This window comes from Narcine bancroftii, chromosome 1 (genome assembly GCF_036971445.1).
Source record: "Narcine bancroftii isolate sNarBan1 chromosome 1, sNarBan1.hap1, whole genome shotgun sequence".
Lineage (NCBI taxonomy): Eukaryota > Metazoa > Chordata > Chondrichthyes > Torpediniformes > Narcinidae > Narcine > Narcine bancroftii.
This window is the reverse complement of record NC_091469.1, coordinates 111,289,870-111,317,459: the sequence shown is the minus strand read 5'-3', so window position 1 is coordinate 111,317,459 and position 27,590 is coordinate 111,289,870. Positions and strand designations below refer to the sequence as shown.

Below are 27,590 nucleotides of genomic sequence, written 5' to 3'. Positions count from 1 at the left end.
GGAGGAGGGGGGATGTCTCTGCCAGTTTCAGCCTCACTCACCTCTTTATTCTTGGTATGTCCCCTTTATATGCTAAGGTCTGATTCAGAGTTTCGACCTGAAACAATTACTACCCTTTTGCCTCCAGAGAAGCCGCCCAAAATGCTGAGTTCTCCAGAAATTTACTCCATTTTCCAGCATCTTTTGTCTTGTGTTTCTAGTTTTCAATGGAACTGGATTACTTCCTCCCATTTGTTGGGCTTCCCTCAGCCTCCTTGCTATAAGTCAGGTGAGCTGTCCTGGACTCCTTTGCTTTCAGTTTACCATTTTCTACTTTAAACCAATTTACCTTCACCCAAGGTAATCATCATTGATTGGTTCTATGAGGTCATGAAGGATCTCAGAGACTATTTCCCATCATGACCCTGAGATTATGGAATTGTTGGATCCACATTCAATATTTTGTGGATTTTCTCTCTTCAACTTACCCCATATCTTGACAACACAATTTCATTGTGCACATAGACCCCATCATTGAGCAATATTGTTGTGCTAAGATTCCCCTCCTCTGTGGGTGACCTATACTGGGTAAACATCATCCAGTCCTTCCATGCCTCAACACAAATTAATCTGTAAAGCTCTCCTCCTCTATGACAATGCAGTTTACACATTAATTACAGGGACTGGACAAATCAGAGACAAGGGAGTGGAAGAGGGAAATGAATATAAACATCTAAGTCAAGAACATCCTTTCTTGAATATCTTGTCGTATATTCATTCAAACAAGGGTAACTTTTGATGAGTGATGATCAACGTGAAACACTAACTCAATTTCTCTTTCATAGGAAGTGACCTAACCTTCTGAATATTTCTGGCATTTTTTTGTTTTAATTTCTGGTAAAAGTGTTGCATCGTTGCAAAAGGGAGAAATACCGCAAGTTTGAATACTTATGCATTTTTGGAGTGCTGGATGTTTCTAATTGGCCAGGGGATTTTCTGGAGAGCACAGAAAGTCATTAGAATTCCTGCACATAACAGTGGTAAGTGCAGCAGTGAGGTCTGAGCGCAAGGTGAGAAAGACCAGGCTGCCCTATGCCTGATGAAATACAGTAGCTCATAAGATTCACACTCGAAGGATAGAACATTGGACATAGTAACAAGGCATTCAATGCATGCAAAAGGTTACTCCAGCACATAGTTAGCAAATCAAAAGGAAAATGAAAAAAAAAATTAAAACAAAACCTACAATTTTACAATTACTACAATTAAAACATGTTAACATGCTAAAACATGGTGCCTGCCACATTGACCACTGCCAGTGGGCTGATATCGCCTCCAACCATGCATCTTGGTGCCTCACAGTTTGGCGGGCAGCAACCTCCTTTGAAGAAGACCGCAGAGCCCACCTCACTGACAAAAGACAAAGGAGGAAAAACCCAACACCCAACCCCAACCAACCAATTTTCCCTTGCAACTGCTGCAACCGTGCCTGCCTGTCCCGCATCGGACTTGTCAGTCACCAACGAGCCTGCAGCAGACGTGGACATTTACCCCCTCCATAAATCTTCGTCCGCGAAGCCAAGCCAAAGAAAAAGAAAGAATTGTCTGTATGATGCCCATTGAAACTAATCCATATATTTTAGTGTTAATTTATTAGTCTGCAGCTGAATACTTCAATCTAGCACCAACCCCCTGACCCCAATTATCATAAAATGTTGGCTTCCTAAAAATACAATTGGAAAAATGAGCTGCACCTGGAGAATAAGTTTAGGTTAAGATTTGAATGAATAAAGCAAAAATTTTGAACAAGAGACTTTAAATGATTTGCAGGATTTATCTGATCATTTTGTGCTATTAGAATAAGACATTTGCCATTTTTATAATCTGACCATGAAATCCAAACTTAAAGAATTCTTTCTCACTTTAATTAAAGCTTTTTCCACATTTGATAGTTTAAAAATTTGCCTGACCAGATACGCAAATGTTAGATCAACATCTTTCCTTCAGAAAGTAATATTTAACTCTCAAAGATTTAAAGGAAGACCATCCAGTAAAATTGCAAATCATAAAACTGAATTCAAAATCACTGTGAAATCTTTATTTAAATTATTTTGATGAATTTTATTAGGGAACAATTAAGATCATTTTTTGAGACCAACTTTAATTCGGTTAATAATAAATTTATTTTATTGTATGCTTTGAAAGCTTATTTATGAGGTCAAATAATAAGTTATATTTCTCAAATTAAGGACTATATGAAAGAGGTAGAACAATTGGAAAAAGATATAACAAATTTAGAAAAGATTTGCAAATGCAAATTAAGGAGGAGAAACGGCGATGACTTTTTTAATAAGAAACTTCAATATAATACTTTGAAAACATATAGAATAGAGAAAGCAATAATGAGAACTAAACAGAGATATTATGAATTAGGTGAGAGAGTCCATAACATCTTTTCATGGCAGTTAATAACAGAACAAATTTCAAGAACAATTATTGCAACTAAAACTGATATTAATCTAAATACTTATAAACCTCATGAAATTAATGAAAATTTTAAACAATTTTATGCAAACCTATATCAATCAGAGTCTTAAAATGATGATAATAAAACAGATACTTTTCCATCACAAATAAATTTACCAATTTGGAAGATCAAAGAGAGCTGGTGCCCCCTTCACTCCAGTAGAGGTGAGGGAAGCATTGAGCTCAGTACAAAGTAATAAATCTGCAGGAGAAGAGAGTTTTCAGCCAGAATTTTATAAAGAATTTAAAGAATTAATAATTCCCCCTTTCATGGAGGACAGGTGGTGGAAATACATATTTTACTGGAATCTTTTACTACAGTAATAATAACTGTAATAACAAAAAAAATGAGGTCCCTTTAAAACCATAATCACATGGACCTATTTTATTGTTAAATGCAGATTAAAAATAGTGGGAAATATATTAGTGACTAGGTTTGCAAAATGTTTACCTAAATTAATAAATATGGATCAGACTGGATTTGTTATAAAAAGAAAATCTGAGGATAATGTGACCAGATCATTGAACATTATGCATTTGGCTCAAAAGAGAGAGACTTAAGTGTAACAGTAGATTTAGATGCAAAAAAAGCATTTGATAGATTAGAATGGGACTTTTTGTTAAAAGTGCTTGAAAAATTTGGGTTGGTTCAAATATTTGCAAATTAGATTAATGTTTTATACAATGGACCAAAATCTTAAGTTGTAATAAATTGACAGACATCTGCACATTTTCATTTAACTGGATTTAGTAGGCAAGAGTGTCTATTATCTCCAGTTTATTTATTTCAGCAATAGAACCATTTGCAGAACTGATTAGATCTGACCTTGATATTAACTGACCGAGAGGAATACAAGATTAATTTATTTGCAGATGATGTTTTAATTTACTTGACAGAACTGGAAGGCTTACTATGTAAGTTATATTTAATATTAAAAGAATATAGGATAGTATCCAGTTATAAAGTAAATTGAGATAAAAGTGAAATTATTCCTCTTACTAGAGGTGATTATACTCAGTGTCAAAGAGATAGGCAATTTAAATGGCCAATAAATAGTATAAAATATTTAGGGATACAGGTATATGACAATTTAAATATTTTATTTAAATTGAATTATTCCCCTTTGCTTAAGAAAATTGATGAAGACTTGAAAAAATAGATGGAATTGCCAATTACATTACAGGGAAGAGTTAATTGTATTAAAATGAATATATTTCCTAGAATACAACATATTTTTCAAACATTGCCTATATCCTTACCACATAAATGTTTACACGAATTAAATAAACATGTAAGAAAATTTCTTTGGAAGGGCAAGATGTCGAGGGTTTCTTTAGAAATATTAACATGGAAATTTGAACTAGAAAATCTACAACTTACAAATTTAAAAAAAATTATTACGGCAACACAAATGAGATTTCTCTCTTCTTTTTTTGAAGAGGGATAAAAACCAGCCTGGATTAAGATAGAGATGGAAAAGATAGGAGAGAGGATGCCAGAGGATTTTATATATAAATGGGAATCGAGATTAATATCTGGTGACAGAGAAATTCCATTGTTGAAGCATTTGATTAATATATGGAAAAAAAATACTGAAATGGTAAAGAGGAACCCGGAGATATCTAAAATGTGTTTGAATCAAAATAGACTTATCCCATTAACAAAGAATAATCAACTTTTGAATATTTGATTTTTTTAAGGAATTAGAAATTAGAAGATGGTTATGAAGGAGGAAATTTAATTTCATTTGAACCATTAAAAATAAATATAGGATACAAAATAATACAATATTTTGTTATTATCAAATAAAAGTGCATTTACGAGATAAACTGCGTCCAACAATGTTACTTCGTAAAAGCAGTGAAATAGAAACCTTGATTTGTAATAGATCTATTTAGAAATTTATCTTGGCTATTGCAAAAGGGAACTTAAAAGCAGGAAATTCATAGATTGAGGTAGAGATGGGAACAGATCTAAATACTTTTATTGAGGAAAAAAATTGGTGGGAACTATATCTAGATAGTATGACAAATATAATAAGTGTTAGACATAGATTAGTTCAGAATAATTTTTTTACATCAACTATATCTTATCCCACAAAAATTAAATAGATTGAAGTTAGATCTTTCAGATCAATGTTTTAGATATAGCCAAGAGATTGGTACTTTTCTGCATTCTGCATGGTCATGTCCAAAATTGAGACAATTTTGGATAGTTAGGAACTTTTCTGGAACAAGTCACAGGAGTTAAATTTCCATAGCATCCAATGTTGTTTTTTCTGGGTAATATTTCTGGAATAAGACCAAAACTGAAAAGTAATTTATATCAAAAATAAATTGTAAAAATTGCATTAGCAGTTGCAAGAAAATGTATAGCAGTGATGTGGAAATTTATTCTCATTTAGGTTTGGAAAGATGGCATGAGGAAATTCATAGCTTTATACCACTTGAGAAGATTACATAAAATTACATATATTTTTGAAAATTTGCTGCCCATATTTACATATTGTAGGCATAAATTTATAAACCTCGTGAATCTCATTAACTCCTTGGAATGAATAAATAAATAGAGTGAAAAAAAGATTAGACTTTTTGAAAGGCAGTGGTCCCTTGACAACCAGGTCTGCTCATTTTCCTTTATTTACTATTTCTATTCTTTTTCTATCTTTCTTTCTGCTTTTCTTATTTTTCTATCCTTATTGGGGTTATTATTTAAGTGGAGGGGCTTGGTGGGGTTTTCTTGTTTTTTTTTATATAAAACCCTCATGCATAATGGAATTGATATGACTATATGGTTATTACATTTTGTATTTTGACTGGAATACATGTATGGAAAATTTAAATAAAATACTAAAAATAAGAAATTATTTTGTAATTCTGCTTTCATTGTCCAGAAGCCACTTCAGTGATCAAGTTGAAATAGTGATTATTGTTTACCCAAACTTTAGGAAATATAAAGGGCACACAATAGCACATATCAATTTACAGGTTCAATGACTTGCTTCTAATTTAATGATCCTTTAAAAGTACATTATAGAAATGACTATTTTAGAGCCTTCTGTTTCACATTTTATCACATTAGCTTTCAGGAACAAAAAAGTCACAAATTATGTTTTAGTCTATGCTTGCTTGTATACCATCTGTTACCTGAATCCACGGCCATCTGTCATTTTCTGCAGCCGTCCAAGCATTTACAAGGCCTTTTTTATTCAGTCTGGCATAGTATGGGTACCATTTCTGCAGCCCAAACAGGGCACGGTGAGTCGAAGATGCTGAGATCTGTTGATTGGATATAATCCCACCTTCCATCCCAAGTGGTCCTGAACATTCTGTTGGCAAATAAATAGAGAAAGCATTGTTAGAGGTTGGTGTGGATAAAACATTGCTCAAAGGGTGATGAAACAAAAAAAAACTTTTTTTATGTATCAAAGGTTCTTTGTTTGTAAACACAACTCAATTTTCCAATGAAAATTATTTTGTTGTCATCAGCGACATTTGTGCAGTGTTGGTTTCTATGTTTACTCCTTAGCTATGTATTGCTAATGTCATGTATACACACACACTGTTTTTGGAAAACTCTAACCCCAGAATCATAACATATGACCCATTATTAGAGGAAAAATTCTAATTGCAACATACTTGGACACGAGATAGCAACCCAGACATGTTTTGATGATTGGTACTACTAAACACATTATATATTAATGGCAATATGATACACTCCATCTCTGTCATTAACAACAGAATATGTTAATGGAAATTGACTATTCTACAATGTGTTGGGCTTCCTCATTCTGTTTCTACCTTCTTTCATTAGTAGGCTTCCTGATTTCTGTTCAGTACTTGGAGGGTTATGGGCAAGGGAGTGGGTAGATGGAGTTTTATGAAGATTTGTGAGGACTAGAAGGGCTGATATAGCCTGATTCCATACTGTAAATTGTTATGTGGTTATATGTTATATAAATAGACCTACCGAATCTATTCTTCAACATGTGCAATTAGATGCAGTCTCTTTATTTTTACATTTTTCTTTATGTATTCTGATTACAAAACTATTTCAGATATCAGATTTATTGTCAGAGTACATACATGACATCACATACAATCCTGAGATTCTTTTCTTTCTGCGGGCACAGCAGAATTACCATTAATCGGTGATGCAAAAGAAAACTGTACCCAGCATAAACATGTAAACAAACAAAGAACTGTAAACAGATAACAAATGTAAAAAAATTCAATGTAACAAATTCAAAAAAAGTATCCTTTATAAATTTCTGATCATCTGTATTTGGTGCATATATGTTTAACAAAGTCCATTCCTCAAAAAATATTTGACAATTTACCATTACATATCTTCCCGTCAGATCTCTAATTACACTTTGAATTTTAACTTGTAAGTTTTTCTTAAATAAAATTGTTACTCCTCCAGCTTTAGAATTAAATGTATAAAAAAATGACCTGACTTACCTAATCTCTTTTCAATTTCAAATGCTCATTTTCAGTTAAATGAGTCTTTTGCAAAAAGGCAATATCTACTCCCAATTTCTTAATATAAAATAAAATCTGCTTTCTTTTCATGGTCCCGTTAATCCCGTTAATATTAAAACTCAAAATCTTAACTGCTTTATTCATTATCTTTATCTAAACATTTAAAAAAATTTCTAGAAATCACTTCTATCCAGAAACGATTCCCACAAATTAATTTGGCCCTAAGTTTCAATGACCTCAATGCAAGAACATCAAAATTATTCAACATAAACACATTATAAAAAGTTATTAGACAAAAAGATAAAATAACCCCCTATAAAGATAAAACAACCCTCCCCACGAGAATGTTAGAGATACTAGCATTTCCACTCTCCATTTTACAGGTTGTGGTCAAACCACAAAAACAAATTTACCCATCAGAAATTTAAAAAAACCACAGGGCACCCAGGGGAAAAAAAAACTATCCTATAAAATGACAATACTTCCCCATACAAAGTCTCTTCATCCATCAAAAGAATTTTTAGACAAACCATTCACATATTCTTCAGCCTGAACATGATTTGTAAAAACACATTCTGCTGATCTGGCAAAATATTTGCAAAGTAGCAGGAAAACGATAATCTACAAATTTTATTATATAAAACAGGGTTAAACTCTCTTCTTTTCTTCAAAATAATTTGACTCAAATCTGTAAAAAAAATCTTACCCCCTTCATAATTCAAAGGTCCATATTGTTTAGTTCTTTTCATCAATAAACTAAATATCTTCTCTCACTCTTGATAGTATAAAAATCTGATCAAAGTAGAACAAGGTCTCTGATTAGGACCCGGATTTGGTCTAAGACTCAACGAGCTCTCTCAATCAGAATATTACCTTCAAAATGATCTTCTCCAAACATTTTCGATATCCATTCTTGAAAAAAAAATCAGATCACATCTTGACCTTCTTTATCTTCAGACATCCCCACAATTTTAAGATTATTCCTTCTACTGTAATTTTCCAAGATGGCAACTTTCTTAAGCAATTTTTCATTCATAGAAATTAAAAGGGTCACAGAGTCTTCATTAACATTTGTCCTTTTTTCAATACGTTGTACTTCTTCACGTACATCTTGAATTTTCTCTTCCACGTTATCAACTCTTTGTTAAACATTATTTATCATTTTAGTCATATCAGTCTAACTTGATTTACTTCTGCAAAATTTAAAATTACTTTCCAGTGTATCAGAAAGTTTATCAATTTTAGTTTAAATTTTATCCATTTTCTTATGTCTTTTTCTTGCCTTTAGATATTCCTTCTTCTGAGCTTGTCTCTTCTTCACTTCCAGAGTTATCAGAATGTTCTTCCACATTGCTCAGAGGTAAAGAGTGGTCCTTTAAAAGCTGTGAAGTTTTTCTTTCGAACTTTTTTTCTTCTGCAGTGTGATGCAGTTTTGATTTTTCCAGTGGCATCTCCTTTGCAGGGTGCCACAGAAAAGACTCCAAAGGATGGTCCTTCGCTAGGGCCCTCTCCAGTGGATCCAGATCCAAATTCAGTGGCCTGCTTTGATGACTAAGCCTGAGTTTTCTCTCCTTTCTCTCTTCAGATTTTCTTTTGGAATAGACTTTACAGTTTTTTCTTTCATTGGTGACATCCTTTTTTCTTTCCGATAAACACTTTAAAGTACTTTAAAATAATTTTTATAACTAACTTTTCTTAATATGTACACTTTTTGGTAAATCCCTCGAGAGTCTGTAGGGTGGATATGTGAAATAATGGAATTGGTGCAAGGCGATGAGTCACAATGTTGACAATAAGTTCAATTTAAATGGACAAATAAGATTAAATATAGATGAAGATTAAAAGAAATTGGTAAATTTGCCTATTACGTTAATTGGAAGAGTTAATTGAATTAAAATGAAAATTTTTCCAAGATTTAAATAAACAAATTAGGAAATTTCTTTGGAAAGGAAAAGTGGTTAGCCATTAGAAAAATTAACATGGAAATACAAAAAAGGAAGACTACAACTTGCTAACTTTAAGAATTATTATAAGGCAGCACAATTAAGAAATATAGTTTCTTTGCTTGTAAAAACTAAATCGTCTTGGGTGGAAATTGAATTAAATAAAGTTGGAGAAACTATACCAGAAAAGTTTATTTATAAATGGGAACCAACATTAATAACAATCAGTAAAGATGTTCTGATATTAAAACATTTGCTTAATATTTGGCATCAAGTTAGAAATTGATGAAAACCTTCTTTCGTTAAAAATGCCATTAATTAATCATCTATTAATTTTTTTTTCAAAAGATAACCTTTCTTTAAATATTTGGAATAATAAAGTAATTTCAAAATTAGGAGATTGTTATGACATATTTATGTTATGATGTATTTTGACCAATTAAAAATTAAATATGTTATTCCTCATGATACATTATTTTCTTATTTTCAATTAAGAGCCTATTTAAGAGAGAAATTAGAATATGATATGGTTTTTAAAAAATCTTACAAATTTTGAACAAATTATAGAGGATGGAATGACTAAAAAATGTATTTCCATAGCATACATGTTGTTACAAGAACAAACACCTAAAGTAGATTTGTTTAATTCAAAATAATGATGGGAACAAGATTTAAATACAGGTACACAATCCTTTATCTGGACATCTAAAATCCAGAAAGCTCCAAAAACTGGCAAGTGGGGAGAGAGACTGGCAGCGTGAGTCGGGTGGCCGGGAGACAGGAAGTGCGAGTCAGGTGGGCGAGTTGGGGTGGGGGGTGGAAATGACAGCAAGACTGGAAGGGGGTGGGGATAGATACGGCAGCACTTCTCAGGTGGGCTTAAATCTGGCTTTCCGAAATCCAGAAAAATCCAAAATTCGGAACACACTGTCCCCCAAGGGTTCCGGATAAAGGATTGTGTACCTGTATAAAAATAGATGAAGAGGTCTGGCAAGATATATGTAAAGAGAATGTGTGTCCGAGTGGAATAATGGTGATACATCTCCTGTAGCTGTGTGCTACTTGAAAGAAGACACACACATGTAGTGTAGTCAAGTTAAGCTGTGAGTTTTATTAGGGCTCAGGCCCGACTTTTATACTTGCACTGTTTCCGCAGTGGCCCCCCTTGGCTGATGTCACAACATGCATAACAAAAGAGGGTTTACCGCACGTGGGTACTTTCCTGCATAACAATGCCCCTCTTCCCTATGTCCTGTTCCTGAAGTCTGTTGGCTGCACAGCAAGGCCAGCGCCATTTTGGGGTAATTGGTCTTTAAGCTGCCCTTGCCACTCACCTGCCAGTTCGCTTGTTGGGGCCAGTGCTGTTGTGTGGGCTCACTGCCCAAAGCACCGGCTAGTTCGCTGCGATGGCTGGCCACCACACTCCCATACTTAAGTTTTTAGCTCCATCCACTCACCTACACTACTCCACACTCTCTCATACAATACATGGATATGGAGGAATAATATTAAAACTTAGGACATGTATATCTAAATTAAAATATAAATAAATATGGTGGCTGTTAAGCTATAAATGAACTGAAAAGAGATATAATATTTTTAAAATGTTGTAAATTAGACAGTTTGTGATTGAGATTAATGGAAGATAAATTAAGGAATCTATTTTAATGGACAGATTAGGGGTATAGATAATTACACGAGCAAATTAACAAAATTAGAATTAATGGTGTTAAGTACAGAGAGATCGCAAATTGTCTGGTTTTCGTTGCTTTGCATTGGCTGTGTGTCAGGAATTAGGAATTTAAATCTAAAATTTATTTTCTCAGTAAAATAATTTGGACATTAGTATTTCATCAGATTTTTTTTGTATATGACAAATAGACTTCACATAAAACCTAACATTTGCTTTATCTTGCTCTCATGCTCCTATTCTGAACACATTTCAAACATTATGAGCAATTCCATAAACAATTTAAAGACAGAGACATTTATTATAAAATTTGTATTGCCTTTCCACAGAATAAATCACCTGTTAAAATGTTTAAAATGCTTAAAATTTGATAAGTGGCAGAGATATTGTATATCCATTCACAACATTGCGCCCTCTGACTATCCCTAGGTAATGCACTGGACCGTGACACTAGCATCTGTGTAGAGCAAAGGATTTGTTGATATTTTAGATCAAAGCCCTGCATCAAGGTTGAGACTGGAGAGGAAACAGAGTGACTATAAATAGTAGAGACAAGGGCTGAGACAGGGGCCATGGGTGACAGGCAAATCTAGGAGGCATGAAGAATGAAAGGCAATTGGGGTAAGAAGGGGTGGAGTGAAGAGACACAATCTGATGAAATACTAATGTCCAAATTATTTTACTGAAACCAGCTGGGAAAAAAAAACTTTTAGTTCTGATGACAGGCCATTGACCTTAAAAGTTAACACCACAGGTACTACCTGATCATTTAATATTCCCAGCATGTTCTTATAATTAAGATTTATGGCATCTACAGATTTTTAGTTTTCAAATTGCTTCTGTGGTCACTTTTTGATTGGAAGAAAATGTAACGTCTTGAGTCAACTCCTTGCTCACATGTCACCTTATCAATATCCAGGTTAAGTCTGGAACATCTGTTGTGTATTTCTTCAACATGTTCAGAAGTGCCTTTTACTGCAAACATTTGGTCAACACAACAATTTTTGACCTTATCTGCAATTCACTCTAAATATTATTTTGCAACACGGGCTTATACAATCTCGGCAAACCAGTCATTCTGTGTGTTTTACTCATTTACTACTCTAGTCAATCTCCATTTTTAATTTGGAGGCACACGAGAGACTGCAAATGCTGGAATATGGTGCAAATGAAAACAATCTGCTGCGGCAACTCAAGGTTTCCGATCGAAATGCTTCATCCAGACTGATGAATCTTGATGAAGTTTTCTGACCCAAATCTGCTGGAGGAACTCACTGGGTCAAACATCACCATCTTTTTCCTCCCACTGATCCTTTGAACTCCTCCAGCAGACCGCTGGATTGCTCAGTACTTAATTTTGTCTGAATTGCTTCACTTTGCTTCTTCCCACTGGTGCTCGTTTAAACTGCAGTCTCTCTCTTCTCTCCTCGAGCTTAGCCATACCAAACCTCAAATGTGTTTGAAGCCTATTACGCATCGACCACTCATCAGGGATGAAACACCAAGCATAATATCTTTGTGGTCTTTATAAATCAGAAGTTTGCCAAACTTTGAATCATTCTCAAATCGCAACAACCTTGGAAAAACTGTTATTTCAAGACTTCATTTAAAACATATGCCCACTTTTTAGTTGCCTTGTTGAACTCAGGATATTTGAGGAGGCAATGAATGCCTGCATCTAATGAAATGCTGAACTAAACATTGTAACAGTATGCTCCCAAACCTGATAAGAGACAAAATAAAATTAACTGAAATAAACTTTGCAAAACACACCAGATGAATTAATTCCAAGATTGTCACTGACTTGAAACTTCAACACTGCGTAAGCTTCTGAATGTTTCAGACCGCAAGATATAGGAGCAGAAGTACACCATTCGATCCATTGAGTTTGCTCCGCTACTCCATTATGAGCTGATCCATCTTCCCACTCAGCTCCACTCCCCTACCTTCTCTCCATAACCATTCATACCCTGACTATTCATATGTGAAGAAGAGAATAAAGGTGGGGCCACTAAAGGTTAAAGGAGGCAACATGTGCCTGGAGGCAGAGGAGGTTGAGGAGGTCCTAAATGAATATTTTGCTTTAGTATTCAAAAGAGAAAAGGATCTTGATCAGGGTGAGGTTGGAATAGACAGGCTTGTGTGCTGGACAGTGTTGAGATTAAGGAAGTGTTGGATCTTCTTACAAACATCAAGATTGATAAGTCCCCAGGGCCAGACACAATATAACCCAGGTGCTGTGGGAAATGAGGGAAGCAATAGCTATGATCTTTGAGTCCTCTTTGACCAGAGGGCAAGTACAAGAAGATTGGAGAATGGCAAATGTAGTCCCCTTGTTTAATAAAGGTAATTGGGAGACTCATGGGAATTATAGACTGGCCTTAAGTCAGTGGTGTGTGCAAACTATTGGAAAGGATTATAAGGATAAGATCTATGAGTATTTAGAGAAGTAAAATCTACTCATAGTCAGCATGGCTTTGTGAAGGTAATGTTGTGCCTTATAAGACTAATTGAGTTTTTTGAGGAGGTAACAAAGGAACTTGATGAGGATAGGCCGATAGATGCGGTCTATACGGACAAGGTCCTCCATGAGAGAGTCATTCAGAAAGTCATGAGGCATGGGATCCATGGAACTTTGGTTGTGTGGTTAAAAATTTGGCCTGCATGTAGAAAGCAGAGAATATTAGTGGAGGGGAAGTATTCTGCCTGAAGGTCAGTGAACTAGTGGAGTGCCGCAAGAATCTGCCTGGGACCCCTGCTCTTTGTAATCTTTATAAATGACCTAGATAAAGAGACAGAAGAATGGGTCAGTAAGTTTGCGGATAATACAAAGGTTGGAGGAGTTGTGGATAGAGCTGAAGTTGTCGAAGGTTACAAGAGGATAGAGACAGAATAAAGAGTTGGACAGAGAAGTAGCAGATGGAATTCAAACTGGATAAGTGTGAGGTGATGCATTTTGGAAGGACCAACCAGAAGACTGAGAACAGGGTTAATGGTTGGTAACTTAAGATTGTGGCTGAACAGAGAGTCCTTGGGAACCAAATCCATGCATCCCTCAAGGTCGTTGCACAGGTTGATAGGAGAGTTAAGAAGACCTATGAAATTTTGGACTTCATTAATAGGGCATTGAGTTCAAAAGTAGAGAGATCATGTTGCAACTGTATAAATCTCTGGTGAGCCCACACTTAAGAGTATTGTGTTCAGTTCTGGACACCTCATTATAGGATGGATGTGGAAGCTATGGAGAGAATGCAGAGGAGATTTACAAGATGTTGCTATGAGGCAAGGTTAACAGAGCTGAGACTTTTCTCTTTTCTCTTTGGATCATAGAAGGATGAGGGGAGTTTTAATAGAGGTCTACAAGATTATGAGAGGAATTGATAGGTTGGGCACCAGGCACCTATTTCCCAGGGCAGGAATAGCAAACACCAGAGGACACATGTGTAAGTGAAGGAAGTTTAGGGGAGGCATCATGGGCAAGTCATGAGGCATGGGATCCATGGAACTTTGGTTGTGTGGTTAAAAATTTGGCCTGCATGTAGAAAGCAGAGTTGTGGGTACCTGAACTGAAGGAGCCCAAACTGTATGTACCCTGTATTCCAAAGGAACTCCAGCCATTGCTGCTCTGCTGTTCACCCTGCTCGTGTGCCTTTCCAATCAACTTTGGCTAGTTCCTCTATAGTTCCCTTTATTCCACTGGTATAATAACACATCTGATTTTATTTTCTCCCTCTCAAACTGCAGTGCAAATTTTATCATATTATGATCACTGCCTCCTGGATTCCCCTATGTTCAGCTCCCACATCAAGTCTGGTAAGGGAGTTGAAAATAAGGCAATCCAGAATTGCCATTTCCCTGGTCAGCTCAATCAATAAATTCCTCCTCTTGATATCCAGCACCAACCTGGCTTTCCCAATCAATATGTGTATTGAAATATCCCATGACTATTGTTACATTGCCCTTTTTGCATGCCTTCTCTATCTCCCTCTGTCGACTGCATGTGACATCATAGCTACTATTTGGAAGTCTGTATACAATTCCCATCAGGGTCTTTTTGCCTTACCAGTTTCTTAATTCGACCCCACAGGCATTCTACATCTTCTGATCCAATGTCTCCTCACTCTCAAGATTTAATCTCATTTTTCTAACCAGCAGAACCCCCACCCACCTCAGTTTTCCTTCCTGTCCTTCTGATACACTGTGTACCCAAGAATATTTAGTTCCCAGCTGTGGTCTTCTTCCAGCAATGACTCAATAATGGCTGCAATGTTACCCATCCCAACTTCCAGCTGTGCAAGTGGATCATCAACCTTATTTCTTATACTGCAGGCATTTAAATACAAGACCTTCAGTGGTGTATTCATCAACCTTTTCAAATTTGTTTCCAAAGTTCACCAAGTTAAATTCTTAATCTTATGCTTGTAAATTTTCCCTTTGACTGCTTATCCTTCCTAACAGTCTCACTACACAGGGAATCTACTTGTGTATCTTCTGCCCTATTCATTGCCCTCTCATTTTGGTTCTATTCCCTTTGCCAAACTAGTTTAAACTCTCTTAAACACCCCTAGCAAACTTGCCTCCTAGGATATTAGTTCACCTCCTGTTCAGGAGGACCTTTTTTGTACAGGTCATACCTTCCCCAGAAGAGATCCCAATGGTCCACAAATCTGAACTCCTGCCCTCTGCAATGACTCTTATGCCATGCATTCATCTGCCATAACTTTCTATTCCTACCCTCATTGGTGCATGGCACAAGCAGCAATCCAAAGATTACCACTCTTGGGGTCCTGATTTTTAGCTTCCTTCCTAACTCCCAATATTCCCTCTTCAGGACCTCATCCATTTTCCCATCTGTGTCATTCTACCAACATCTAGCTGCTCACCCTCCTGCTTGAGTATGCTGCAGGTTCGGTCTGAGTTGTCTCTGATCCTGGCTCCTGCGAGTCTCGATCATGCTTACAGAACCTCCAGTCTATTCCCCTCACTATCAAATACTTAATCACTAGAGCTCTCCTCTTCTCCCCTTTTCTCTTCTGAGCCAAACACTGTGCCAGAGACTTGACCACTATGACTTGTCAGTGATAGATCATCCCCCACTCCCTCAAACAATATACAATACAGCATACTTATTATTGAGGGGAATTGCCACAGAAATGCTCCGCACTGACTGCCTATTCCCATTCCCTCTCCTGCCAGTCATCCAGTTACCTGCCTCTTGCCTCTTGGGTGTGGCTGTCTCCTTATAGCTTCTTCTGCCTCTCATCACTTCTGTCCAGTTCCATAACCTAGTCTCTAAGGAACTGCAAATGGATGGCCTTCTTGGCAGTGAAGTCATCAGGGATACTTGTCCTGGCCCAGATTTCCCACAACCTGCAATTGGAGCATATCACAGCTCTAGGTGCCAGCTCCACTACCTACTCTGAGTTACCAATGAAAAAGATCCAATCTGACTTCACCAGTACAAGTTGCATGTCCGCAAACTCTGCTTGCCGAAGCCTGTTGAACCAATGTCTCTAACTTACCACTCCTACACTGGACTTCTCCAGTGATTTTTTAAGGAATAAAAGTAGTCTGAGCAAAGTTCTGCACAGTGTCTCCAAATTGTCAGCTGTCACAGTCTTCATTTTGTACTTTTGGTAAATTCTGCACATTGGCACTAATTTGTTCAATTCAAGACAAAAAATGTACAAGGGTTTGGATTAAAACCTTTGTGTTTACAATGCCAGAATCTTTTTCAATTAACCATCCAAAATCAGTCTTCATTGGATATTGGGCATAATGACTTGATGTCCCCAATGCAGATAGTGTGCTCTTCAGGCCTATGCTGTTGACTGGAAGTCACTCTGCATTTAGACTTTTATTCAAACAGGACCAACTTCTCGAAGATGCTCTCGGATTTATTTCACAGTTTCAGAACTATTTTTTGCTACGTTATCTGAAGAACTTCAGCAGCTGTGACTGGAAATGCATGACCGACTTGAAAGAAAATAGAAATCCTTCTAGTGGGGATTGGATCAGCCTTAGTAGTACACCTATTACCTAATCAATTTCTGGTCTTCTTCACTAACATTTGCCAGGTAATTCAGTTAACAATTCAAAACTGCTAATAAGACATAGTTGACTTCACTAGGCCACTGCAATATCCCGTATTTAACCAGTATTTTCAGAATTTTACACAATCTTGAGACTTGCAACAAGGGTAGAAGACTGAATAACACAAAATGATTTGTTATTAATTGTCCCTCTGACTTGGTGTTATTCTTGTCGATAAAAAAATTGTTCAACAAATTAAATTATTCATTGCTTGAAGCACCTTGGATGTTTTACGTGCTCCTTGAGTTCTAGTGTCTGTGTATTCTGTGTGCATTGCCCTGTGTTTAGACTTGCCATGCACTTGAAGTGGTCGGTCCCATCAAGCTTGTCAGTTAAACTTGCACATTTGCATCATAAAAGCACACTGCAAGGCCAAAATACTTTTTCTGACCCACTAAATAAGTCATGCATGGTTTATCTTGGATTTTCTTGTCAGAGATACCAGAGGCCCCTATGGTAATTCTTTGGCTTGGCTTCGCGGACGAAGATTTATGGAGGGGTAATGTCCATGTCAGCTGCAGGCTTGTTTGTGGCTGACAAGTCCGATGCGGGACAGGCAGACACGGTTGCAGCGGTTGCAAGGGAAAATTGGTTGGTTGGGGTTGGGTGTTGGGTTTTTCCTCCTTTGTCTTTTGTCAGTGAGATGGGCTCTGCGGTCTTCTTCAAAGGAAGTTGCTGCCCGCCGAAATGTGAGGCGCCAAGATGCACGGTTGGAGGTGATATCAGCCCACTGGCGGTGGTCAATGTGGCAGGCACCAAGAGATTTCTTTAGGCAGTCCTTGTACCTCTTCTTTGGTGCACCTCTGTCTCGGTGGCCAGTGGAGAGCTCGCCATATAACACGATCTTTGGATTTATGGTAATTAACACCATGCTAACTGAGGTGCACCACAAGGTACAGGAGCATCAAAATCAGGAGTGTGAGGCTGGGATTGTGCTTCTTCCCACATGCTTCTTCGCATAGGCTCTGGGACCGATTAACAACATCCTATAAACATGTAAACTATCCCAAATATTTATACCTATTTATTTTATTTATTTATGAGGTAATTATGTACTGTGTATTATGTATATTTGTGAGTGCACCATGATCTGGAGGGACACTGGTTAATCAGGTTGTATATACAAGTTCAGATGATAATAAACTTGAATGTAAACAGATCCTTTTGCGCTGGCCTACATGTCGCTAAGACCACAGATATTGTGACCTCCTCAAAGTTCAAAATTACCTCAGTGTTGGTCCACAAGCTCCAAACCCGGGGCCTTTGTACCAGCATCTGCAACTGGATCCTTGACTTCCTCATTGGAAGACTACAGTCGGTACGAATTGCAAACAACATCTTCTTCACACTGATGATCAGCAAAGGTGAGTAGCTAGGCATAATTCCACTGCTATCTACAAATTTTCCAATAACATCATGGTTGTCGACAGAATCACAAACGGCAATCAGGAAGTATACAGGAGGGAGACAGATCAGCTCATTGAGTGATGTCACACCAACAACCTTGTACCCAACTTTAGCAAAACCAAGGAGATGATTGCGGACTTCAGGAGGAAGTCAGGAGAACACAAACTAGTCCTCATTGAGGGATCAGCAGTGGAGAGGGTCAAGAACTTCAAATTCCTGGGTGTCATCATCTCCAAAGATCTGTCCTGGAACCTCCATGTCGATGCAATGATGAAGAAAGCTCGCCAGCAGCTACGCTTTGTGAGGAGTTTGAGGAGACTCAGTATGTCACCAAAGTCCCATGAAAACTTCTATAGGAGTGCCGAAAAGATCATTCTGGCTGGTTGCATCATGTGCCTGGTATGAAAGTGCCAATAACCAGGACAGGAAAACATTTCAGAGGGTTGTTAAATCAGCCTATGACATCACGGGCACCAGTCTTCACTCCATCAAGGACATCTACTAGAAGCGCTGTCTTAAGAAAGCAGCTTCTATCCTCAAGGACCCCACCACCAGGCCATGCCCTCTTCACTCTGCAACCATCAGGAAAAAAGTGCAGGAGCCTAAAGACAAGCACTCAGTGGCACAAGGACAGCTTCTTCCCCACTGCCATCAAATTCCTAATAAACAATGAACCATGGACACTACCTTGTTCTGACTTTAAAAAAAAATGTATTTTGTAAGGTGATTTGTATACAGTGGCTTTCATAATGTTTGGTACAGACATTTTTTTTCCTTTATTTGCCCCTGTGCTCCATAGTTTTAAATTTGTAATCAAACAATCTGCACATTGCAGAGTTTATTCAAAGTTATTTGCATACATTTTTGTTTGACCAAGTAGAAATTACAGCACTTTTTAGACATAGACACTCATTTCAGGGCACCATAATGGTTGGGACATTTGACTTCACAGGTGTTTGTGAGTACTCAGGTATGTTTAATCGCTTCATTGGTGCAGGTATAAGAGAGCTAGGCTTGCTTTGAGCTTTTGATCATCTTTGGAGTCTGTCGTTTCCAAGAAAGTCAAAGAAGCTATTATGTGGCTGAAAAACAAGAACAAAACAGTAAGAGACATTGTCCAAACCTTAGGATCACCAAAATCAACCGTTTGCAACATCATTAAGAATAAAGAGCGTACTGGTGAGCTCAGTAATCGCAAAAGGACTGGTATTCCAAGGAAAACCTCATCTGCTGGTGACAGAATTATTCTCATCATAATGAAGAGAAATCCCCAAATGCCTGTCTGACCCACAAGAGACAGGTGTGGGTGTTGTTAGGTAAAAACATCATGAGCTGGGAATGTAGAAGGAGTCACCCAGTGCTGGGCCGTAACAAGATGCAGTTGTGACCTTGTACTCTCAAGATAAGAGTGGGGATGACAAATTGATGTGCAGGAGGCTAGCAGAGAGGGACAGCAACAGTTTATTCATTGGACAATGTCATGGAATGATAATTTACTAAGTACGTATCCTAAGGTATATAAAAAACACCACTTGCTGATAACGGCAGAATGCGCCTTCTCCAACTAACACTGTTAGTTGCAAGTGTTACAATCCGGCAATAAAGAACAAAGAACCTTGATTTCGACTCAGTCTGGTGTTTGACTCACTCATTCATGAACAAAGCAGACCTTACAGTGTGTCCATGACTACTGTCTGCAGAAGACTTCATGAACAGAAATACAGAGGCTTCACTATAAGATGCAAACATGGCAAAGGACGTATGCTTTTGATCTTGGGTAGTTACCTTTTGCCTCCTTATTTTGCTCTGGCCCTATCATTCTGAATTGGGTTAATCTTGGTCTCATCTGTCCACAAGACCTGCAGCCTCTTTTAAATATTTCTTAGCAAAATGTACTCTGGCCATCCTTTCTGTGGCTAACTAATGGCCTCCAAATATGGTTTTCATGAAGTCTTCTGTAGACAGCAATCAATGACATATCCACACCTGCCTCCTGAAGAGTCAGACAGGCATTTTGGGATTTTTCTTCATTATGATGAGAATTCTTCTGTCATCAGTAGTGGAGTCTTCCTTAGAATACACATCCCTTTGTGAATATTGAGGTCACCAGTACCTTTCTTCTTGATGATGTTGCATCAGTTGATTTTGGTCATCCTAAGGTGATGTCTGTCACTGTTTTATTCCTTTTTTCAGCCTTATAATGGCTTCTTTGACTTTCATTGGAAGAACTCTGTTCCTCATGTTGAAAAATGACAACTACAGACACCAAAGGTGATCAAAAGCTTAGAAGAAAGAATTAGCTCTCTTATACCTGCACAAATGAATCAATTAAACCTACCGGAATACTCACAAACACCTGTGAAGCCAAATTCCCAAACAGGATAGTGCCCTGAAAAGAATTTTTCTGTATACAAAAGAGCTGTAATTTTGACATACTCAAACCAAAATGTACACCAATAACCTTAAATAAAATCTGGAATATGCACTTTAATCACATATGAATTGTTTGATTACACATTTAAAACTGGAATACAGGAAAAAAAAAGAGCCTTTGTCCCAAACATTATGGAGGACACTGAACATGTTTGAACTGTGATACTGCTGCAAAACAATGAATTTCGTGATATGTTCATGACAATAAATTCTGATCCAGGCTAGGCAGAAGTTCTACTTATTTGATAACTGTAAACTGTTCTCAAGAAATATGTATACAAAGAGAGAAATGTAAACAAGCTGACTGTGCAAATATAGAAAAAATGTAAAGATACAGTTCTAAATAATGTGCAAGATAAGAGTCCTTAAATAAGTCTTTAATTGAGCTTGTTGTTTAGGAGTCTGATGGTTGAGGAGTAGCAAATTTTTCTGAACCTTGTGATAGGAGACTTGTGGCATCTATACTTCTTACCTGATGGCAGCAGCGAGAACAGTGCATGCCCTAGGTGGTGTGGATCCTTGATGATTGCTGGTACACCTGGATGGCAGCATTCCATCCAGGAGATGTTCTCAATGGAGGCGAGAGTTTTGCTTATCAAGTACTGGGTCGAGTCTATTACCTTTTGCAGGGCTTTCTGCTCAGAAGTATTGGTGCCCACATGCCAGGCTCTGATGCAGCTGGTCAGCACACTTTCCATTATACATCTATGGAAGTTATCTAAGATTTCCAATGCCATACTGAACCTTTGGAAACTCTGGAAGTAGTAGAGGCTCTTTATTCATGATGACATTGGTCGGATGGTATAAGGAAGGTTCCAGAAATTTATATGTGCTCACCCTCTCCATCTCTGATTTCCAATGATCTATTGATCATACACCACTGATTTTCATTTCCTAAAATGTACAACCAGCTTCTTGTTCTTGGTGACATTTTTAGTGAGAGTTTGTTATTAGTATATAATCCAGCCAAGTTTTCAATCTTCTACCTGTATGTGAATACATCACCCCTACATAATACTATGAAGAAATTGTCAGCAAATTTGTAAACTGTACTGTTGTCATACTAAGCCACACATTCACAGGTGTAAAGTGAGTAGAGTGAGTGGGGGGGGGGGGGAAAAGTATACAGTGGTGATGGAAATTGTGGAGGATATTCTTGCTAATCTGCACTGATTGACATCTGGGTGTGAGGAAATCCAAGATCCAATTACACAGTGGGGTATTGAGACCCAGGTCTTTGTATTTTCTGATTAGTTTTGAGGGGATGACAGTGTTGAATGCTGAACTGTCATCAATAAAGAGCATCCTGATGTATTAATGTTTTCTGTCTAGGAGTTCCAGGGATTTCTGTAGAGTCAGTGAGATGGCATCTGTCCTATTGCTGCACTGGCAAATTGGAATGGACCCATGTCACCGCTCAGACAGGAGCTGATATGCTTCAACACCAACCTCCCAAAACACTTCATCACTGTGGATGTGAATGCCGCTGGTCAGTAGTCATGTAGGCAGCTTACTACATTCTTCCTCAGCACTGGTACAACTGAGACCTGTTTAAACAGGTGGGGACCTTGTCCTCTCAGAGTGAGGTCTTGAAGATATCCGTGAGTACATTGGCAAGTTGATCAGCCCAGGTTGTTATTCATGCCAGATGCTTTCCTTGGATTCACACTCCTAAAGGCATCCCGTGTCACCTTGGGATACTGACAGTGGAGGGTCATCAGGGGACATGGGGGTAAGCAGTGGTTCTTTGTTGTTCTGAGGATTAAATCAGATGTAGAAGGCATTGCACTGATCTGGGTGTGAAGCTTTGCTGTCTCCCTTGTTGCAAAACAGTCAGTCTTACAAATATGGGCTATTACTGTGGCTAAATAGAGTTAATTATGACTTCTTAGCAGTTGCTAATTGTTAAAAGAATTACCTGGCAAAGATTAGCTAAGAAGACCAGAGGTTGATTAGGCAATATGTGTATTACTAAGGCTGATCCAATCACCACAAGAAGAAATTCTACTTTCTTACAAGTTGATCATGCATTTCCAGTCACAGCTGCCGAAGTTGTTTGGACGACATAGTAAAAGATAGTTCTGATGTAAAGGATCTGTGTTAATATTAATATTTAGGTTAATGCTAAACTATATTTCTTATAACTATGTTTTAGGTTAGATGTAGGTTGGCTACATGGTTACACACACAGGTCACAGTACATTTACAGAGAACTACTGTACTCAGAGAAAGTTGTTCATTCTTAGAATCGTCATGCCTGAAAAGCAGGGCCAAAATGGAATAGAAGTGTTCTTAATTGAAACTCAAGTACCAAGTGTGGTTCTTGAAAGCAATTAAGCCTCTTGAACAGAAATGAGATGAACAAGAAGTTTTGCAGAAATGAAACGAAAACTGTTAAAGATTCCAGTATATAGTCATAGGGTTTCCAAGAATTGGGACTGACCTCATTGATGTTGTAATGTCACCTGATTTGGAGAAATAGCAAATTCAAACATTTTTGGATCAGTTTAGAGACGTCATGATCCTGTGTAACATACACAGAAGTTGGAACCTTGAGGATGATCATTGAATTACAGTCACCAAAATAGGTGCTGTTATGTGTCATATCTAATAAAAGGGGGAGACAGAATAAATAGATTTCAAAAGAGAAGCCTTTAAGCCTTTTTGTCCCTTTAAGATAAAGAGGTTAGTTTCATTGTTTGAAAAACAGATTCCAAAATCTTTATTCAAAAGGAGAAGATTTGACCTCCTGGAATGACAGATCTTGTATTATCCCAGTCGCAGGAGATACATTTGTGGCTCAGAAGATGGTCACTTCTGCTTAAAGAATCTTTCTGAAGGTCAACTCATCGAAATAATTGTGAGATTAAAGCAGTCTGAAGATATGATGCTTAAAAGCGCTTTATAACTATTTCTGAACTGAAAATGTATGACCTTCAAGGAAGAGTAAAATGATGGTGAAGTTTTAAAATAGACTTTTCAGAGTTTGGGACTTTAATATACACACACACATTTATATTTGTGTGTAGTGGGGTCAAACTTAGAGTTTAAGTTAGAGATAAGTAAAAAGTGTTATGTTATTAATAGTTAAATAAAAAAATATTATTTTGTATTTACCATTGTCTGGTGAATTTTCCATGGCTGTTTCTTAGTTAGTGCTAACAAAGTATCTCTCGTCACTACACTGAAAGTGTGAAATAAATTTGAGAGTATCTTTGAGAAGTTGGTATTGTTTGGACAAATGCAGACTGACCACCAATCAACAGCACAAGGTCTGGAGGGCGCACTAACTGCATTGGGGACATAAAATAGTTGTGCCCAATGATCACTGAAGACAGATTTTGGATAGTTAACTTCAAATAAATCTTGCCATTGTAAACGCATAGGTTATTTATCCAAAGCATTGCACATTAACCAGTTATTTATAAAGATTTAGAAGAATTAGTGCTAATGTGCAGAATCTATCTAGCATGCAAAACCAAGATTATAACAGGTGGCGAATGTGCCACACTACTTATCCTTTATGGTAAATCTTTTCAAAACACTTCTGACCACAAGTCCATCAGGCAGTGGTCAGCATGGAACATCCTGTAGATAATGACGAATTTGATGATTACTGTGGGTTGGTTGTAAAGGCCTGAGCCCCTCATCAAAGTACTTCTACAACAGGGATTCTCCACCTCTGACTACAGGCTCCTCTCCTCTTTAAAACTTCTTTCTCCTTCTGGCCTTCTGCCTGCTCTGAACCTTTATATTTCCAACTGCCACCAAGTCTCAAACATCCTGACTTCACCACTCCCCTCACCCATTCCAATCTCACCCCCTCAAAACACCTTGCCCTCCACTCTCTCCACACTAAAGCCAACCTCAACATCAAACCTGCATGTAAGTGTGGCACTATTGTCATCGGGCGCACTGACCTTTATCTGGCTGAAGTGAAACAACTTTGGGACACATCCTCTTATTTTCCCCTTGTATTGGGAAGAGTTGTGGCTGTCATGTGACAGCACTGCCCCCTACCTAGTTGGAAGACACACCTGCTGCCAATCAAGGTTTGGTTCAGCCCCACCCATTACTGCTATTGGACCCATGTAAATTACCTGGACTGGGCTCTCCAGCCTGCCTGTACCTGGCTTTGTGCCATTGGTTGTTGTATTTGGATTAATCCTCCCAGCAGTGAGCCATTACCCCTGCTAAAGACCTGGGCTTGTCCCTCCAGCACTATAAAGGTGCCATGTGCTCTTTGTTCTCTCTCTCTTTCCAAGTTTAGGATCACCCTGCTTCACTCCAGGCCTAGAAATCTAGAAGGGTCCTGGAGAAACTTGGTAAGATGTGCACTGTTAAAAAGGTTGGGAGTGTTTCATTAGTGTCTCTTGTAGCATAGAGCCGTGCCTGCACCGAGTCAAGGGGGGGGTGGGGCATCATAGTGATTTTTCCCTGATCGTTGTATGTACCAGTTCATCGCATGTGTGGATGTATTTTATTCCCACCCCATTTTCCTTATGTTCATTATTAATTGTCTGCTATTTCTTTCCCATAGCTGCTGTAAACTCTGTGTGTGTGTGTGTGTGTGTGTGTGTGTGTGTGTGTGTGTGTGTGTGTGTGATTGTGATTAACTACCATTTCCCACACTTGCCTTCTGTAAATAAAATCCTTCCCTACCAAAATTGTCTTCAGAGTCCTTGCCTTTGAGACCTACCAAATCTGTTTCCTCACTCACAGAACCCAACCAAAACACATCAAACCACTGTATCACGCACTATCTCTGAACTCATCTCTTTCGGTCATCTCTCTCTCGGTCACCAACCTCATTGTTTTCCAACCCGGCACTCCCCAGTTCTACCTCTTAGCCAAGATCTACAATTTCAATTGTCCTTACAGTCCCATTGGTTTCATGTGTTCCTGCCCCTCCTAACAAGCGTCCACTTACCTCAACTCTGTTTTATACTCCCATGTCCATTTCCTCCCCATCTACATCCACGATAGTTCATGTGTCCTCCATCACTTCAACAGCTTCCAGTTCCCTGAACTTGATCACCTCATTTTTACCATAGGCATCTGTTCACTATACAGCTCCGTCCCCCATACTGGCCTCAAAGACCTTTGTTTCTTTCTCAACAAGCCTACCTTGAAGAAGGGCTTAGGCCTGAAAATTCGATACATCCTTACCTCCTATGGACGCTGCAAGATCTACCGAGTTCCTCCAACATTACTGAGATTTTACTATAGTTCATTTCACTGTGGGTAGTTCCCTGAGCTGACTTATGCACAAGCACCAGGACTTGGCTGGTGGTGAGAGGAATGCTGCTGATCAGATCCATCGTGTATGACATAAATATCACCCACGACACTCATCGTCCCCAAGATAACTGTGTGGAGTGCAGACTGCTGCTCACCACTTTGCAGAACGCAGATTCGACAAGAATGTGTGAAGAAGGATATAAGGATACTTGTGATGGTTCATCCCCAGTAGCAGCAAGACAGAAGACTCTTTGACTTGTAGGCCACTCCAGGGATAAACACAGAGAGCTGATGCATTTGAAGCATATTTAGTTTTGTCTAGAGCAGTGGTTCTCAACCATTTTGTTTCCACTCACATACAACTTTAAGTAATCCCTATGCCATCAGTGCTCTGTGATTAGTCAGGGATTGCTTAAGGTCATATGTGAGTGGAGAGGGAAGGTTGAGAATCACTGCTCTAGACCCAATTGTTACTGAAATATTTTGCATTTCCTTTGGAGTTATGAAACTGTGCACATTAGATATGATTAAAAACAGTGGTTTTCAAACTTTTTCTTTCACCCACATACCACCTTAAGCAATCCCTGACTGATCACAGAGCACCCATGGCATAGGGAATGCTTTAAGTGATATGTAAGTGGAAAGAAAAAGGTTGAAAACCACTGGCCTAGAGCCTCTTATCTTGCTATTTTGCAGAGATTGCAGTGCCCGAACCCTATTTCTCTTTTTGGTGCATAGACAAATCTACCATCTCAGAGTATTGTGATGGATTATGTTATGTTTGATATTGTATATAGTTATGTTTTAAAGGAGATAAATTGTGGCAGGTTTTTTTTTTACTTAGATCACACACAGATACAAACACTTCAAAACAGATCTCATTTAAAATGCCAGAGCTCTGGTCAAGCAAGACAGTCCAGGCTCCGAGTGCCTTTGTAAAAACTGCAGAATACCTACAAGGACTTCACAAGTAGGTGTTAATTGGACATGCTGTGGAGTAATGGATTATTGTTTTGGAAAGCAACAGATGAACAAACTCAGAAGATTGGCTCCAGTGCCGCAGTCTGAGTGCAGTTTGCTGTTCTACGAGGGTCATGTGGTTTTCTCTGAGTGAGTGAGAGAGAAAATGAAAATTCAATTCTGCAATTTAACAGCAGCAGCTGGGACTGGAACATGACAAGCTGGCAAGCTTGTGGAAAAACCCCATTTTGAAGATGGGTTGTGAGTTCTTAGTTCAGCCTGGTCAAAGCCCTTGTGATCCATACAAGAGGAGATGGCTGGTTATATAATATTTCTCTTGAAATAAGGGAAACAGGAAAGGAACTCTGTGGTGACCTAAAAGAAAGAGGTTATCATCTGGAAAACCCTGATGGGGCAAGTTTATTCGGCAAGACACTGAAGTAGCTGATTGGAAGGAATCAGGTGTGGGTATCCAACGAGCAACAAATCTCTGTCTGAAAACCGATAAGAACCTTCATGAGCAGTAACCATTTACTTTTCACACACAAAAACCTGGTTGAAGATTCATAAATGTTCAATTTTGTCCTCAGCTTAAGAATTGCCTGATACCAGTGAACTTGGAGGAGTGAGAAGTGAGATTGGATTGTGAATCAAAGAACTTTTCTGAACTTGCACACACATTACAGACACTTGTACTTATAATTAGAAGGGGGTTAAGTTAAGAGTAATAAGATAATGTTTGATCCTGTTTACATGTTTAAAGACAATTTAAAACAACTTTTGTTTAAATAACCTTTTGTCTTGATTAATTTCTATTGCTGCTGGGGTTT

The 27,590-nt window shown here is 38.0% G+C and overlaps 1 protein-coding gene across 11 annotated transcripts in view; it reads right to left on the bottom strand.

Annotated features, from left to right (window-relative positions):
- Window positions 1-27,590, bottom strand: part of LOC138762617 (EGF-like repeat and discoidin I-like domain-containing protein 3) — a 320,962-nt gene that overhangs the window by 128,408 nt on the left and 164,964 nt on the right. For all 11 annotated transcript variants that reach the window (XR_011357038.1, XM_069936256.1, XM_069936259.1 and 8 more), the window contains one exon: window positions 5,653-5,834. Coding sequence is in view for 10 of the 11 variants with exons in the window: in XM_069936256.1 (XP_069792357.1) it covers window positions 5,653-5,834 (182 nt within the window). In the remaining variant the exon portion in view is untranslated. The remainder of the gene's footprint in view (window positions 1-5,652; window positions 5,835-27,590) is intronic.